This window comes from Nannobrachium achirus, assembly GCF_963921795.1.
Source record: "Nannobrachium achirus genome assembly, chromosome: 13".
Taxonomy (NCBI): Eukaryota; Metazoa; Chordata; class Actinopteri; order Myctophiformes; family Myctophidae; genus Nannobrachium; species Nannobrachium achirus.
The window spans coordinates 8,205,340-8,219,400 of NC_137833.1; the positions used below are offsets into that span (position 1 = coordinate 8,205,340).

Sequence of the window (14,061 nt, forward strand, 5' to 3'; positions counted from 1 at the left end):
AGCTCCGCGCTTGGAGGTCTGCTATTTTCCAATATTTCCATCATTTTAGCCCCTGCCTCTCTAACATTCTCTGCACGTCCCTGAAAAGCAATATTGTATTTTTAAAACTTTCATTATTTGATGTACAATGGCGTCGTGCAAAAGATAGCCGATCTACAAGCTCACTGTGTGCTTTTTGAAACAAGCTTTTTGAGTGCCCCAAAAATAGGCACACCAGGTTGATAACGGAAGGTCATAAAGATGCAGCGCTCTTGCCAAAGTGACAGTTAGTTGGCTGATTTATAGGAGTCAAGTGGGCGAGGTAGAAATAATTCAGAATCCCAGTGAAAAAGGAACCCAATCAGCATGCAAAGTAGACGCAAACTTTATGGTCTGCCGCCATTTATTTTAAGGGAGATCCCATAAAGTGAAGGCTTGGCCTGCTCTGCTGAGGACTGAGGCGAAACAGTGAGAGATCCAGGATAGTTTTGGGGTGTGGAGGACGCCGGCCATAAATCATGCAATCTTTCAATGACACATTTTTCCACTCCAGTAATTTCTAATCAAACCCGGCTTGCCCATAACCCGAACGGACTGTGGGCTCTGTATGGGCGGCTCAAGCTGATAATGCAACCCTGTATCAATTTATGGTTCCAAAAGTCTTTGTACAAAACTTGATCTGGGTCAAATGGAATCTATAACTTTATGGGGTTGCCCTTGCTTGGGTTGAAGTAGGGTGATTTGAGACTAATGAGACTTATTTCCTATATTGACACACACAGTGAAACGTGTTAATTTGACTCAAACAGAGTATATAAATGGAACTAAATGAACCCGTAATACCACTATACTCTTGGAGTTTAATTATGTTTTTTTCCCTAAAGCTTAACTGTGAAAATACTGGTAGTGCAATTGTGCTCTGCATATCTCCAAAGCATTAATATATGGTTTTACAACTAAAATCTGGTCAGGTTCAGACTCACTGACAACAAACTGCTCTGACACAGAGTATGCAACTCGGACGTGGTGTGATGCCACGTGTCGAACGCCAATGCAGGGAGTGATACGAAACAAGTACTTCCCCAAAACCCGACAGCGAGGAACTGACTGGCTTGTTTGTTTTGGTCAAGGTGCGTTTGTTGGAGGTCACCTGGTTGCTCACCTGGTGGAGTCATCGTGTTCTGTTGAGGCTCAGTCCTTTTGGGTTGGGTTTTGAGTCCAGACTCAGGGCTCTGTGCTGCATGTCCGTCCCCATCTGTCCAGTCTCCAGCCTGCCATGTCTTTTCTCTCTCCACTGTCACTGTTGAGTAAAGGATTGAATAGAATTCAGTTCACAAAATGACACACATGACAATGGCTTGTTAATGTGATCAGTGACATCATGACAATGTACTCCGCAAGCCAAAAAAAAAAAAAAAACTTCCGGGGACTCTGGGGATTGCTGGTTAGGTGGCCCATGTAGTCTACACAGTAATAAATAATTATGCTAATCAATAGTTAAAGTCATTAACTGTAGTACCATAAGTAGCTTATACTGGAGGTACATGACTCTCTACTTATTGTGTTACATGCTTGCCTGCCAGAGGTGGAAAATTACTTGCATGTTTTACTCAAGTAAAAGTATCAATACTGCACTGTAAAAATGATATGAGTAAAGGGCCAGAATTTTAAATGTACTTGAGAAAGATAACAAAAGTATTGGTATCAAAATGTACCAAAAGTAGAAAGTATGTAAGGCTACTCATTATCCCATATATAAATATATTTTGAAAATGGCAGATCTACAAGCTCACAATGTGTCGCATTGCGATCAGTGTTGCATTGCTGATTCAATGTTTGGGGGTATGTGGTTTTCAGGACGTCACACGCGCTTAACTATACAGTTCTATTGATATGCATACAGTGTTGTTTCTTTGTCAAAGCACCCCGTTGTGACACTAAAGCGTTGTCGAGGTATGAACTTGAGGGTTGTTTAGCATCAATGTATGTCCGTGTGCATCAGAGGCATGACAGAAAAGATATGGGTCGATGACTGCCCGCTTGACAAGAGCGATACAAGTAAGACTACCCAAGCGGAAGATACACAAACTTTAGAAGGCAATGGAGGGAATATGGGAAAATCCATGTTGATGACATGACTTTGGAGATACTGTGTGTGTACCACTTTGCGTGATTTTAGGGCAGAATCTGTAGGAGCAGTGTCCAAAAATGTGTTTTGCAAGAATCGGCCTCATGGTGGCGCTAGAAGAGGGCCATGTGAGAAATGAGGGGTGGAGGTTGTGGTTTGACAGCCAAGGAGTGCAAAGTTTGGCATGGATACTGGGGCAACGGTGGCGGAGATATGAGGAGGGGAAAAGTGTGACGTGACGGACAGACTGACAGACAGACGGACAGACAGACTGACAGCCGGTGGAGGTTTTGATAGAAACTGCGACCTGTCGGTCGCAACAACACTGATTGGAATGCATTGTGAGCTTGTAGATCGGCTATTTTCAAACTAGTACGGTTTCAAAAAATTGTAATGGAGTGACAAAATGACTGTCAAGAGGATCGCCCCGCTGGTCAGCAAAAACACTTTGAAAACTCTAGCAAGAGCACTCATTTAACCCCACTTTGACTATGGAGTCCACATAATGGTATCACAGTGCCTTAAAGACAGGGTAGCAGAATAACATCTACTTTGTCCCAATTTAATCGTTAGGTTGTTGTGAAAATATTTGCCAATGCAACCATATAGTTATCTTGCCTGTTTTCAGAGTTGTATTCAGACGGAGATTTTAATGTCCTACGTTTTCAAAACTCCTCCTCCACGAGCTCGGGAATGGCCGAGCAAAAGCATGACGTATGGAAGCAGAGCAACATCACGTGATCCCATTGAAAGGAATGTGAAGAATGTCTTGGAAATTACAATATTTTACACTCTTTCTAATAAAGTGAACTCGTAACTTTCTTAATTGACATGAACAACAACATGAATGCTATACACTTGCAATTTTTTATAAAGAATCAATAAGCCGTTTTTTCCGTATCCATTATATAGTGAAGCATGCACCTATTTTACTAGCCTGGGGGGCGTGTCTCTTCGCGACCCCGGTTCTCTAGCGAGGCACTGAGAAACACCAAGCCGATATGGGCGCTCGTTTCGGCCAAATGCTGGAGTTGCCTCGGTGCAGCACGGTGCTTGACTGTGGATGTTTTTTTATTGTTTTTTTTTCTCCTCCCGTTTTTCCCCCTGCCTCAGCCTCTCCATTAATGTGTTCTCTACATCTGGACCAAACAATGACACGACATGTTGGATTAACTCACCCAAAAGAAGGTAGACAAATGTATTCCACTGGAATTAGTTATCCTTCACAAACGCGAGTGACGGGGCCGGCCCGTGCACAAGATACTCATATTTTACTCAAGTAAAAGTACTCTCATCTCATATCATTCTCGCACGCATGCAGTCGCCTAGGACGCGACGCGCAGTGGCCAATCTATACAAGCTCACAATTGTGAGTTTGAAGTTACAATGGGTGTGTATGTGGAGAGGGGCCCTTCCACTGCTCCCTGTTGAAAGTGGAATATCCCTTTAAGTACCTCCCCCTGACCTTTCTACTGTAAATACTATTTATTTTGTTTTCCAAATTGTCTTATATGTTCTGTATAATACTGTGTTATTTATATAATACTGTGTTATTTGTCTGTCATTTAATGTTGTATGAATTGAGAAAAAAGGGACCCAAACGTAAACAAGACCAAAAGCTTTCTTGTGGTCTTTATCCTTTTAGTTGACCTTGTATCAGTGAACTGTAGCCTACTGTCCTGTACATTTTCCATGCAAACTCCTAATAAAGTACTCAAACAATCAATGTTAATCAATTGTTAAATTCATTAACAGTAGCAACATAAGTAGCGTATAGTTATTACTGGGACTGTCTGCATATAAAGTGTTACATACTGCCTGTGCTTGCCTTCATAATCCTGTTGACTGCACTTAATAACAAGACCTCTGCCGCCATCTAGCGACTAAAAGAGGATGTGCAGGATCAGCTGGTAAATACAACTATAAGTCAGTTATCATCCTAGGCTTGCATGGCTTATATAGTCATATTGGTTGTATAGACATGAAATTAAGTTCAACTGCTATTATCTTAATTTGATTACACTAAAAAAAGTCACTGAATACTATGAAGTATGAGCAGCAAGCAACCCTAAACCACAGCCTTGACTAGTCAGACTCATCCAATCACTAATATCGTAATGAAGCTAATCGGTGGTTATGGAATATGGAATAATTGTGGCGGGACAGTGAAAGACAGTAACATAGGTCTGAACAGTGGATAATATCACCATGATGTTTTATTGTAAAACAACCACCAAATGATGTCATTGTTCCAAACATAGAACTCTTCTCTAGAAAATCCAAGACATGCAAAACATGTTGGCACAATTCCACGTTAGATGTAGCCTACACCAAAATATGCATTAATCAATTTAACAACATATTCTAACCCCAAATCCCCAAATCACGCAAACTTAACGTATGCAACTCTCAAACTCTGTGATGAGATAATAATATGTGCATTAATTACTGACATATTTTGAATAGTCAGAATTTCAATCTTCTATAATTGAGAAAATTAACAATTCTTACAGGATCTTTGCATTCCTATTTCAAATTAAATGTTCTTTAGTAGTAACATTACAAGACTGACAATAAAATGTTGTATTCCTGATAGATATTAATCCTGCACATTAATGAACAGAACCAGAAATGTGTAAGGTTTAACTTGAATGCCATTATAATATAATTACTTCTATATCTATATGTCTATATGTTTAGTACCAAACATATAGACAATTCTACAGTCTCACAGAAAGGGATTTCAGCTAAACACCTAAACTCAAATGAAGCACTCAATTTAACATAATAATCTTTGGCTGTAATTCAGACATGTAAAGTTAAGTTCCTGTGTTTCAATAGAATGCATGTGTTAGAGTTCAATAGTTTGATTGACATTGAACCTCATATCAATGTCTTCATTAGGACAGTCAACCTGTAAATGAACCCTTCTACACATAATGTGTTTCTTAAACTAGAACTAATCTTTCATGTCAAGCTGAGGATTAGTCTAAATCTGGATGATTGACAGGAGAGATGATCAGAGGAGCTGAGATTTGACCACCACTGTTTAAAGCCGGACCAAAGAATGGGTAAAGTTTCTCAGTGAAGGTGCAGCCAGTGAAAGAGTAGAGATGAACTCTGGCCTCCACATCATAAAAGGAGACCAGACCCTCCTCATAATCCACAAACACTCCCACTTTCTGGAGCTTCTGTTTTACTGGGAGGAGGACAGGAGGGCTGGCAGCAGCCTGGTACTTATTTCCATTCCTCAACACTACAAACCAGCAACCACTGTCGGGGGTCACTGTGATCGGTTCCTTCCTGTTGATGGACTCTCTGACCACTCCTACATCCCAGTGAGTATTCCCTTTAACCTGAACCTCATAGTAAAACCTTCCTGAGGAGAAGCTTTGTTTTCCTAAGGCACAGACAGCTGAAGAAAATCTCTCTTTGTTGTCTGGGAGATTCTTTTTCATGTCTCCATAAATAACTTGTTTTCCATTCTCAGACAGGATGAGTTGACTGTAGGCTGTATCAGGGTCCAGAGTTACATCCACTGCATATTGCTGGATCCTCCTCAGCTCAGCATCACATAGCTTCTCCATCTCTTGACTGAGTGTCTTCTCCAGCTGAGCCACAGCTGTCCTCACTGTCCCTACATATGAAGACTGAGGGACACTGACCTTTGTCCAGTCCTTGGTGGGTGGAGGGGTGTTGATGGATGTGAAGTTCTGGAGGAGGTGTAGGTGGTCTTCAGTGTGTGAGAGCTGCTTCAGCTCAGAGCTTCTCTTCTTTAACTCAGTGATATCCTGTTGCAGATCTTTAATGAAGCCTTCAGCCTGTTTCTCTGTTGTTTTCTGCTTCTTTTCAATCACATCAATGAGCTCAGCCTGGCTTCTCTCAATACAGCTGATCAGAGCAGTGAAGACCTGCACACTGTCTGCTATCGCTCTGTCTGCATCTTTCTTACTGAGCTGTACTGAGTGTTGGACCTCCTGAATCTTCACTTGTCTCTCCTGGATCATCTGCTGAACTTCAGCCTCTGTCTTTCCCAGCTCAGCCTTCTTCCCTTCATATGCCTCTTTCAGAGATACAGTTTGATGTAACTTGTGGTCTGACTCGGTGCAGAACTGACAAACACACATGAGGTCAGTCTTACAGAACAGCTCCAGAGGTTTGTCATGTTTCTGACACATAAAGGCTTCCATGTTCTTTACAGGGTCGATGAGTTTGTGTCGTTTTAACGCTGTGAGTCTCTGATGAGGCTAGGCCTGGGGCGGTATGGACATTTTGTTACCGCGATTACCGTCTTCCCATTTACCGTCGGTACTGCGGTAATTACCGCACCCCCGTATCTATTAATTAAGGTTCGGCGATAAGCCAAAATATTGCAATCATCTTCCCAAAAGTCGCCTCTCCACAGCATAGAGTATAATAGCTCCACAGCCTGACTGCCCGAGTTATACTTCTCCGTACAGCACAGCGGGTATGGCTTTCAAAGGAGCAGATCTACAAGCTCACAACACATCGCATCCGCGACGCGTTCTGAGCTTTTAGATCTGCACTGTCGGGTTACCATAGTAACGTAGGCTAGCTACTTGGGCTTTTCAGACACAAACAGCTGTGTGAACAAACCAGAGGAGGACGGGTAGTCAGATCGTGTACAGTGATTCTGTAAACTCACGTCACGTCTCAACTCTCAAATCGCAGTGATTGAGTGCTGCTATATACAGGTTTTAGTTACAAGACTTGACAGAAAAGGTTATAAAATCGCCGACGCGACGGACGGGGGCACAACGTGCGACGCGATGGAAAAAGTAAAATAGTTTCATTTTCGATTTTAGTCCACGCGGCCCGCGCTCAGCCAGTAATCCGTATGAATAAAAAAAATATATGCCACAACACAAGATATGTATTAACATCCTTGTGTCGAGTGGATTACAGAAAGTTTATGCTGCTCCGTCATAAGAGTTGTGCTCCGTACTCTCCTGCCCTGCATGTGCACTGTGTGCAGGGTCTGTGACTGAGTGACGTATGTGGCTTCCAACGTGTGGTACACGGCCCAGAGCAGAGCGGCATGGAGCGCATGCGGTCCTCGCTTCTCCCCCGTTTTAAAACTCGCTTGTTTTCCAATAAAAAATAGACTTTTTTTTTTTGTCTTTTTACCGCGGTAAGCACACTGACACCGCGGTAGACCTCGGTACACCGCGGTACGGCGGTTACCGCCTCCAACCCTAGATGAGGCTCCAGGTGAGTCTCACAGTAGGAGATCAGACACACCAGGCAGGACTTCAGGGCTTTGAGTTTGGTCTCAGTACAGACGTCACAGGAGACTTCATCGGGTTCAGCAGGTTCTGGGTTCGTGTTGGAAGGCGTTTTCAGCTGCTTTGACTTCCTGAACTGATCAGCCATCTCAGAGAACACCTTATTAACTGAGAACTTTGGTCTCTTATCGAAGGTCTCGTTGCACAGAGGACACTGGCACTGATCACTGCTGTCCCAGTAATGTGTGATGCAGGTTTTACAGTAGTTGTGTCCACATGGAGTGGTGATTGGATCAGTGAACACATCCAGACAGATAGAACACAGGAACTGCTCTTCAGACAGGAGAATGCTGGCAGACGCCATTTCTACATTGAGAATAAAAATGAAAGAAATGTAGTTTAGTTGGCTGGATTTTTTTTTTCTTGTCCATCTGTCTGTTGCTGTGAGCAGCTAATCTGTGGCACCACTGGACTAATCAGCGTAAAGCGTTGCTCGCTCACTCACTCCCATAGGCCAAAACCACCACCCCAAATGTTTTTAATTAGCCTCATGGTGGCGCTATAACAGGCATCATGCAGTAAAATAAATAAATACATAAAAACACTTATTCTGGATTATTATTACTCATAATGCAACTATAGGCCCATTTCCCCCTGACAAGTTTTCTCCCAAACACCCTTTTTGCTAAATTGGTACACTACACATTGTCTCATGTGACTGAGATGGATCGGTCTTATTTTTCAGATTCCTTTCCGACCGATTGGCTATGACTAAGAGTTGAGGCATTACATTTTGTATAACATGGTTCTATTGTGAAAATAGCAGATCTACATTTGCCTGGCTCCAGCCAATAGACTCGCCCACACAAGTCAAACACAACCCCTCCCACCAGATCTCTTGTGATTGGGAATTTAAAATTTTATATCCCCTCCCCTTTGAAATCTCAACACAATGGGACAATGTCAGACTCAAGCTCCAGCGCAGAGTCTGAAATCAGGCTAGATCTACATGCTCACAACACCTTGTGTTGTGAGGCATTGTGAGCATGTAGATCTGCTTTTTTCACAATTTCTGCCTCTATATATTTGACAATTTGGCCAATGTTTAATTTGTCATTTTAGAGGCATTAAAAAAGATCTTAAAAGTCCTGAAATTGTCACTTTAGAAATGTGCAGATACCCTCTATACACTTAAACTTTATGTTGGTTTGTTTACTATTGAGTGAGAAAACAATGTTGCACATTAAGTTAATCATCTGGAGACCCCCCTAATATCATTTGGGGGGTCCCAACCCACAGATTGAGAACCACTGCTCAACATGGCCGCAGTAGGACTACAAATGAAACCCATGAATATGAACATAGGGCAAGATTAGCTCTGGGTCCAGGGTTTGATGGACCAGAGCTGGGGCAAGATCTAGTCTGGATACATTTTAATGTAAATATTATTCTCTCTTAATGAATAATAAGTCATTATCTGTATTACTCAATTCAATTCTATTCAATTCAAAGGAGCTTTAATTATTGGCATGATAACAAGTGTCAAAATATGATAAAAACAGTTGAAAATCGGTTACATATACAGTTGGAGGGAGTACAGCATTGTGTAAACAGAGAGCTATCTCACATTGTGTCTACATTCTCTAGACAAATCTTGCTGCTGTGTTCGCACTTATCACATAAATGACAAAATAAAATCCTAACTATAATCAAGTTTATTCTCATTCTCATTTGTCCAGTATGTTAGCTTACAGAATGACTCATCATAACAGTGCAACCTATTATAATATCTATATAATATTCTCAAAATATGCATTCATATCTTTCTGCCTTTGTCTCTGTACCTTTGTCTGTGTAAAATGTTGACCCTGTGAAGTTATGTACAAGTTTAACAATATATAATTGCATTTCAAGTCTTCTTTGAAACCACAAGGGGGCAGTGTTGAATACAATGTTTACAGTAAACGTGTGGATTATTCTTTTTGGCATTCAAAGCATTTTATTGTTAATTGATGGCTATCACAATAATATTGCTGTTTTACAAAGGCAAGGGCAAAGTGTAGGCTAATACTGTGTAGATTGTTTATGTGATGTGAATGCTTTAAAAGTAGGTGAGCTGTTAAACATATCATATTTTGCGCATCTCTTCCTGCCACTCTTGTAACAAAACAAGTGGCTCTAAAGACTCTCCCAGCGTAAGCGTGTTGTTGGTCATGTTTTCAAACTCGCTCTGGGTCTGTTAGCGGGGCAGATAAATGCATTTTTGCACTAAAATACTTCACAAGTGGAAAGAAACCTAAAACTTTTCACAAGTACTCCTTAGGGGTTGTTCCTATGATAAAACACGTTAGACACTGAAAAATCAAAATGGCTGCCATGTTTCCAAGATGGCTGCCTCTGAACAGTACGCCAGCCAGTTAATGTCTGATTTTCATAATATTAGAGTTGTTTTGTAGGTTTTAAAACATCCTGAGTTCATTTATTACACTTTTAAAGCAGCCAGAATAACCTTTCTGACTTTTGGTTGGGGTCTTTCCTCACTTGGGACCCCCCAAACAGACCCCTGAGCCTATCTCAGTAATCGCTTTGCTCCTGCTCCAGAACAATATTAAATTAGATCATAACTGAAGCATTAAAGTTGCTGTAACTGGGCTCTGAAAGCAAAAATGAGTAGTAGCAAATACCCAGGGGTCTTCCACAGGGGGTCCGGGACCCCTAGGGGGTCCTCAGAGCTACTACAGGTGGCCTGCCGAATCTAGATAGGGACGTTTTTCTTCTTTATTTTTTACATTTGAAACTGTTTTTATTAGTATCTCAGTATTATTTATAACATTTTTGTGTTAGACAGACAGGTTCACAGGTGTTACTGCAGGGATTGCAAGAATTAAGGTATTGCAACTTCTCACTTTGGGCGCACAGACTAAAGGCCCATTCCCACTGGGCCAGATAAAACAAATATTTGCCACAGATAAAAGTATCGGTGGCAAATATCTGTGGTAGATATTATTTTTATCTGTATCTACCATCCACTTTGAATGGAAAAATATCTGGAGAAAGAGATTTTTTTATCTGTTTATCTGGCCCAGTGGGAATGGGCCTTTACATGTCCATTTATTGCACTGCACTCACACTGACAACACAACACACACACACCTCTTTGTTATCGTCACCCCAAAACCTGCACCCTATCCTCTTAAGAGCTCACGGTCAATTGTACCCAAAGAAATTCACTACTATACATGTCCTCCCTAATAATGTTGACAGTTTCCACTATAGCATACATGGGCAACTGGCGGCCCAGGGGCCACATGCGGCCCCCACCGTCACTTAATGCGGCCCACAGGTTAATACCGGAATACTAATATATTATTGATTTCAGCTGTTACAATTCCAAACATGACCTGCTTTAATTCCATCAGTTTATCTTAGTAGCTTAATGACAGTATAGTAGTATTACAATTTCATCAAAATGTTAGATTTCAGGATTCCAATTTAAAAATAACAAAAAAAAAAATCAGGATTCTAATTCAAAAGAAGCAAAAATAGCCGATTTACAAGCTCAAAACGCATCGCATCGCGATGCGTTTTGAGCTTGTAGATCTGCTATTTTTGCTTCTTTTGTATAAGATACTAGAATGACAAAGTAGAACGTAGCAATATGCAATGTGGCCCTCTGGAGTAGTGGCCCTCGCCATCATCAAAGTTGCCCACCCCTGCACTATAGCATTTGCAGGGAGGAGTGCAAGGCAGGTTATTGTTTGAGCAGCTGCACCCTCCCTTGTAACCTGCTTTGCAGCCACATTTGATGAGCTCAAGTACTGCCTTTGGAGCAGGGAGGGCAAGAAACCTGACTGGAACATACCCTCCACTCTCTGAATTCCATCTATTTCTTTCAATTGATGGAAGCTCAGGGAAATTTGTCAGGTATGACAAAGTAGGCATCATAATACGATACCTTCATCAAGGGACATGATTTTGAGCAAGTGCAAACATATGAAGAGGCTGATACCCCGATTCCTTATCAAGTCCTTGCCTCCGGTACAAAAAAAAGGAAATGTATATATTCGAGTGAGTTCAAGTTATTGGATGGTACAAATGTCAAGAGTTCCTTTGCGTACATAGTTTTTCAGGTGCTGACTGGGGAAGAACATTTGTTGGAATCACCAAAAAGACATGGGTCAATGCCTTGAGTGGGTCATGACTTGATGATGATGATGACCAAGCCATCAAGGACCTTGGCAAGGCCATTGGCCATTCCTCCTGAGCTTATAAATGGTGAGCTTCCATCAACATTGAAGTCGGAACATTTTGCATGCCATGTTTACAGTTCAAAAGGTCCAACAACCCTGGGATTACTCAGATGGGAACAATTTCTGTCAAATAACTTGGAGGGTGAGATGCTACCTCCAACTCGTGCTGCACTGCTACCACATTACCTCCGTGCCAACTCCGTCACAATGCAGGATAAATCATACCTGACAAATTGCCCTGTAGAGGGTAAATTCCAGTTAGGTTTCTTGCTCTCCCTGCTCCAAAGGCAGTACTTGAGCTCATCAAATGTGTCTGCAAAGCAGGTTGTGGACGGTGCAGCTGCTCAATTAACCTGCCTTTCACTCTATGCTATGGTGGAGACTGTGTCAACACTATTAGGTTGGAGGACAAAAATGAGGACAAATATATCCTGCAAGTCTGAAATGACTGTATTGTAGTGAATCTCTTTGGGCGTAATTGACCATGGGCTCTATAAGAGGATAAGGTGAGGGTTTTGGGGTGACGATAACAGAGGTGTGTGTGTGTGTGTGTGTGTGTGTGTGTGTGTGTGTGTGTGTCTGTGTCTGTGTCTGTGTCTGTGTCTGTGTCTGTGTGTTGTCAGTGTGAGTGCAGTGCAATAAATGGAAATGTTGTTCTGCCCCCAAAGGGAAAAGTTGCAATACCTTCATTATTGCAATCCCTGCAGTAACAGCTGTCAACCATAACTGTTTAACACAAAAAAACATATAAATAATACTGAGAATACTAATAAACCATCAAAGTACAATACATAAAACCAGGATACATAAAAACATTCGAAGTTTCAAATGTAAAATTTGGCAGGCCCCCTGTAGTAGCTCTGAGGACCCCCCCCAGGGGTCCCGGACCCCCCGTGGAAGACCTCTGTTATTTGCTACTAGTCCTTTTTTGATTTCAGAGCATATTTCAGATCTAATTTAACATTGTTCTGGAGCAGGAGCAGAGCGATTACTGAAATAGGCTCAGGGGTCTGTCTGGGGGGTCCCAGGTGAGGAAAGACCCCAACCAAAAGTCAGAAAGATTATTCTGGCTGCTTTAAAAGTGTAATAAATGAACTCAGGATGTTTTAAAACCTACGAAACAACGCTAATATTATGAAAATTCGATATTAACTGGCTGGCGTACTGTAAAACATATCCGAAAAGGCGGCCATCTTTAAAACTGGCGGCCATTTTGAAAATTAAGTGTCTAATGTGATTTTTCTAAAGAATGACCCAAGAGGTACACTCTGTCAAATTTTGGTGCTTCTTTCCAGAACTGAAGTATTGTTCTCCTTAATTGCCCCGCTATGTGGGAAGTCAAGTTACTCACCTGTGTTTAGGTTGTCGGTCGTGTAAATCGTTCTGTTGAAAGGTTTTGTAGAGAGAGAGTGTTGTGTCGCTGCCACCAAAGTTGACCAAACAGACCAGTTTCACTCACTGTGTGTTAAGTTTCGTTTCTCTGGATTTCCGTCACAGAGAAACTCCTCCCTGCGCTGTAGCCGTTAACCCTTTACTGACACTGTTGTAAAGTCTTCAGAATAAAACACACTACGCAGACACAAGGCAGCTTCATAGCATGTGTTCACCACAGATATAATAAGATATGTTTATGGCGTTCACTACTTTACTTCCTCTGTGTTCTTCCTCATAGGTACAATACACCTGTGCTGTGCTCATTAGAGCTCCCTATAGGCTGCATCACTGCAGTGCATCATTATCGTTCTTCCAGACCAGTGGTTCTCAACCTGTGGGTCGGGACCCCCAGCAGAGGGGTCCCCAGATGATTAACTTAATGCCTCTAAAATGACAAATTAAACATTGGCCAAATTGTCAAATGTTAGAGGCAGAACATGTGAAAATAGCAGATCTACATGCTCAAAACGCCTTGTGTAGATACCGGTAGGCTATATTCACAATAGAACGTGTTATACAAATGTCTCAACTCTTAGTGCTCATCAGGGTGTGGGGGTCCCCAGTTAAAATGTGATTATTTGAGGGGTCGCGGCCTGAAAAGGTCGAGAACCACTGAACTAGGTTAGTCAGAAAGCTGACTAGCATATGCTGGGGCCTCCCAACTAAAAATGGTCCTGATCTATTAGTAGGGGCCATCTCATTCACATCGCTTCTCTCTCTTGATCAGCAGGTGGTAGTAGTAAGCAGCGCTGCTACAATATATTATTGCTATCATCAAACCAAGTTCACATTATCGTACGAGTGGATGCCTTTCCTACTTTCTTCTCCTGAGTTTTGGTTGTTTGGGCCAACGTTTTGGACAAAAAGCAAGACTTGACACCAGGCCATGCAAAAGGCCAGAAGGAGGGCGAACAATTAAACTGACTACCAAATGGTTCACATAGAAAAGACAGCAACCGCGTATGCAGCAGTTATTTCAAGTCATTTAATCAAACTGCAAACAAATCATCAAGACAGTGGAAGA

The 14,061-nt window shown here is 41.8% G+C and overlaps 1 protein-coding gene across 1 annotated transcript; it reads right to left on the reverse strand.

The window, feature by feature from the left end:
* Positions 1 to 4,886: 4,886 nt before the first annotated feature.
* Positions 4,887 to 13,019, reverse strand: LOC308297052 (zinc finger protein RFP-like). Its single transcript, XM_080740432.1, has 3 exons — positions 12,955 to 13,019; positions 7,313 to 7,719; positions 4,887 to 6,333 (listed from the first exon to the last, which is right to left on the reverse strand). Exons 2-3 carry the CDS (start codon positions 7,715 to 7,717, stop codon positions 5,092 to 5,094), a joined length of 1,647 nt encoding a protein of 548 aa, XP_080596558.1. The 5' UTR covers positions 7,718 to 7,719; positions 12,955 to 13,019; the 3' UTR covers positions 4,887 to 5,091.
* Positions 13,020 to 14,061: the final 1,042 nt, after the last annotated feature.

Excerpts from the sequence above, each read along its gene's own strand:
- LOC308297052 (XM_080740432.1), bottom strand. The coding sequence starts at position 7,717 with ATGGCGTCTGCCAGCATTCTCCTGTCTGAAGAGCAGTTCCTGTGTTCT. Across the intron at positions 6,334-7,312 it reads CTCATCTAGGGTTGGAGGCG|TTAAAACGACACAAACTCAT; the intron begins GTAACCGCCGTA and ends AGACTCACAGCG.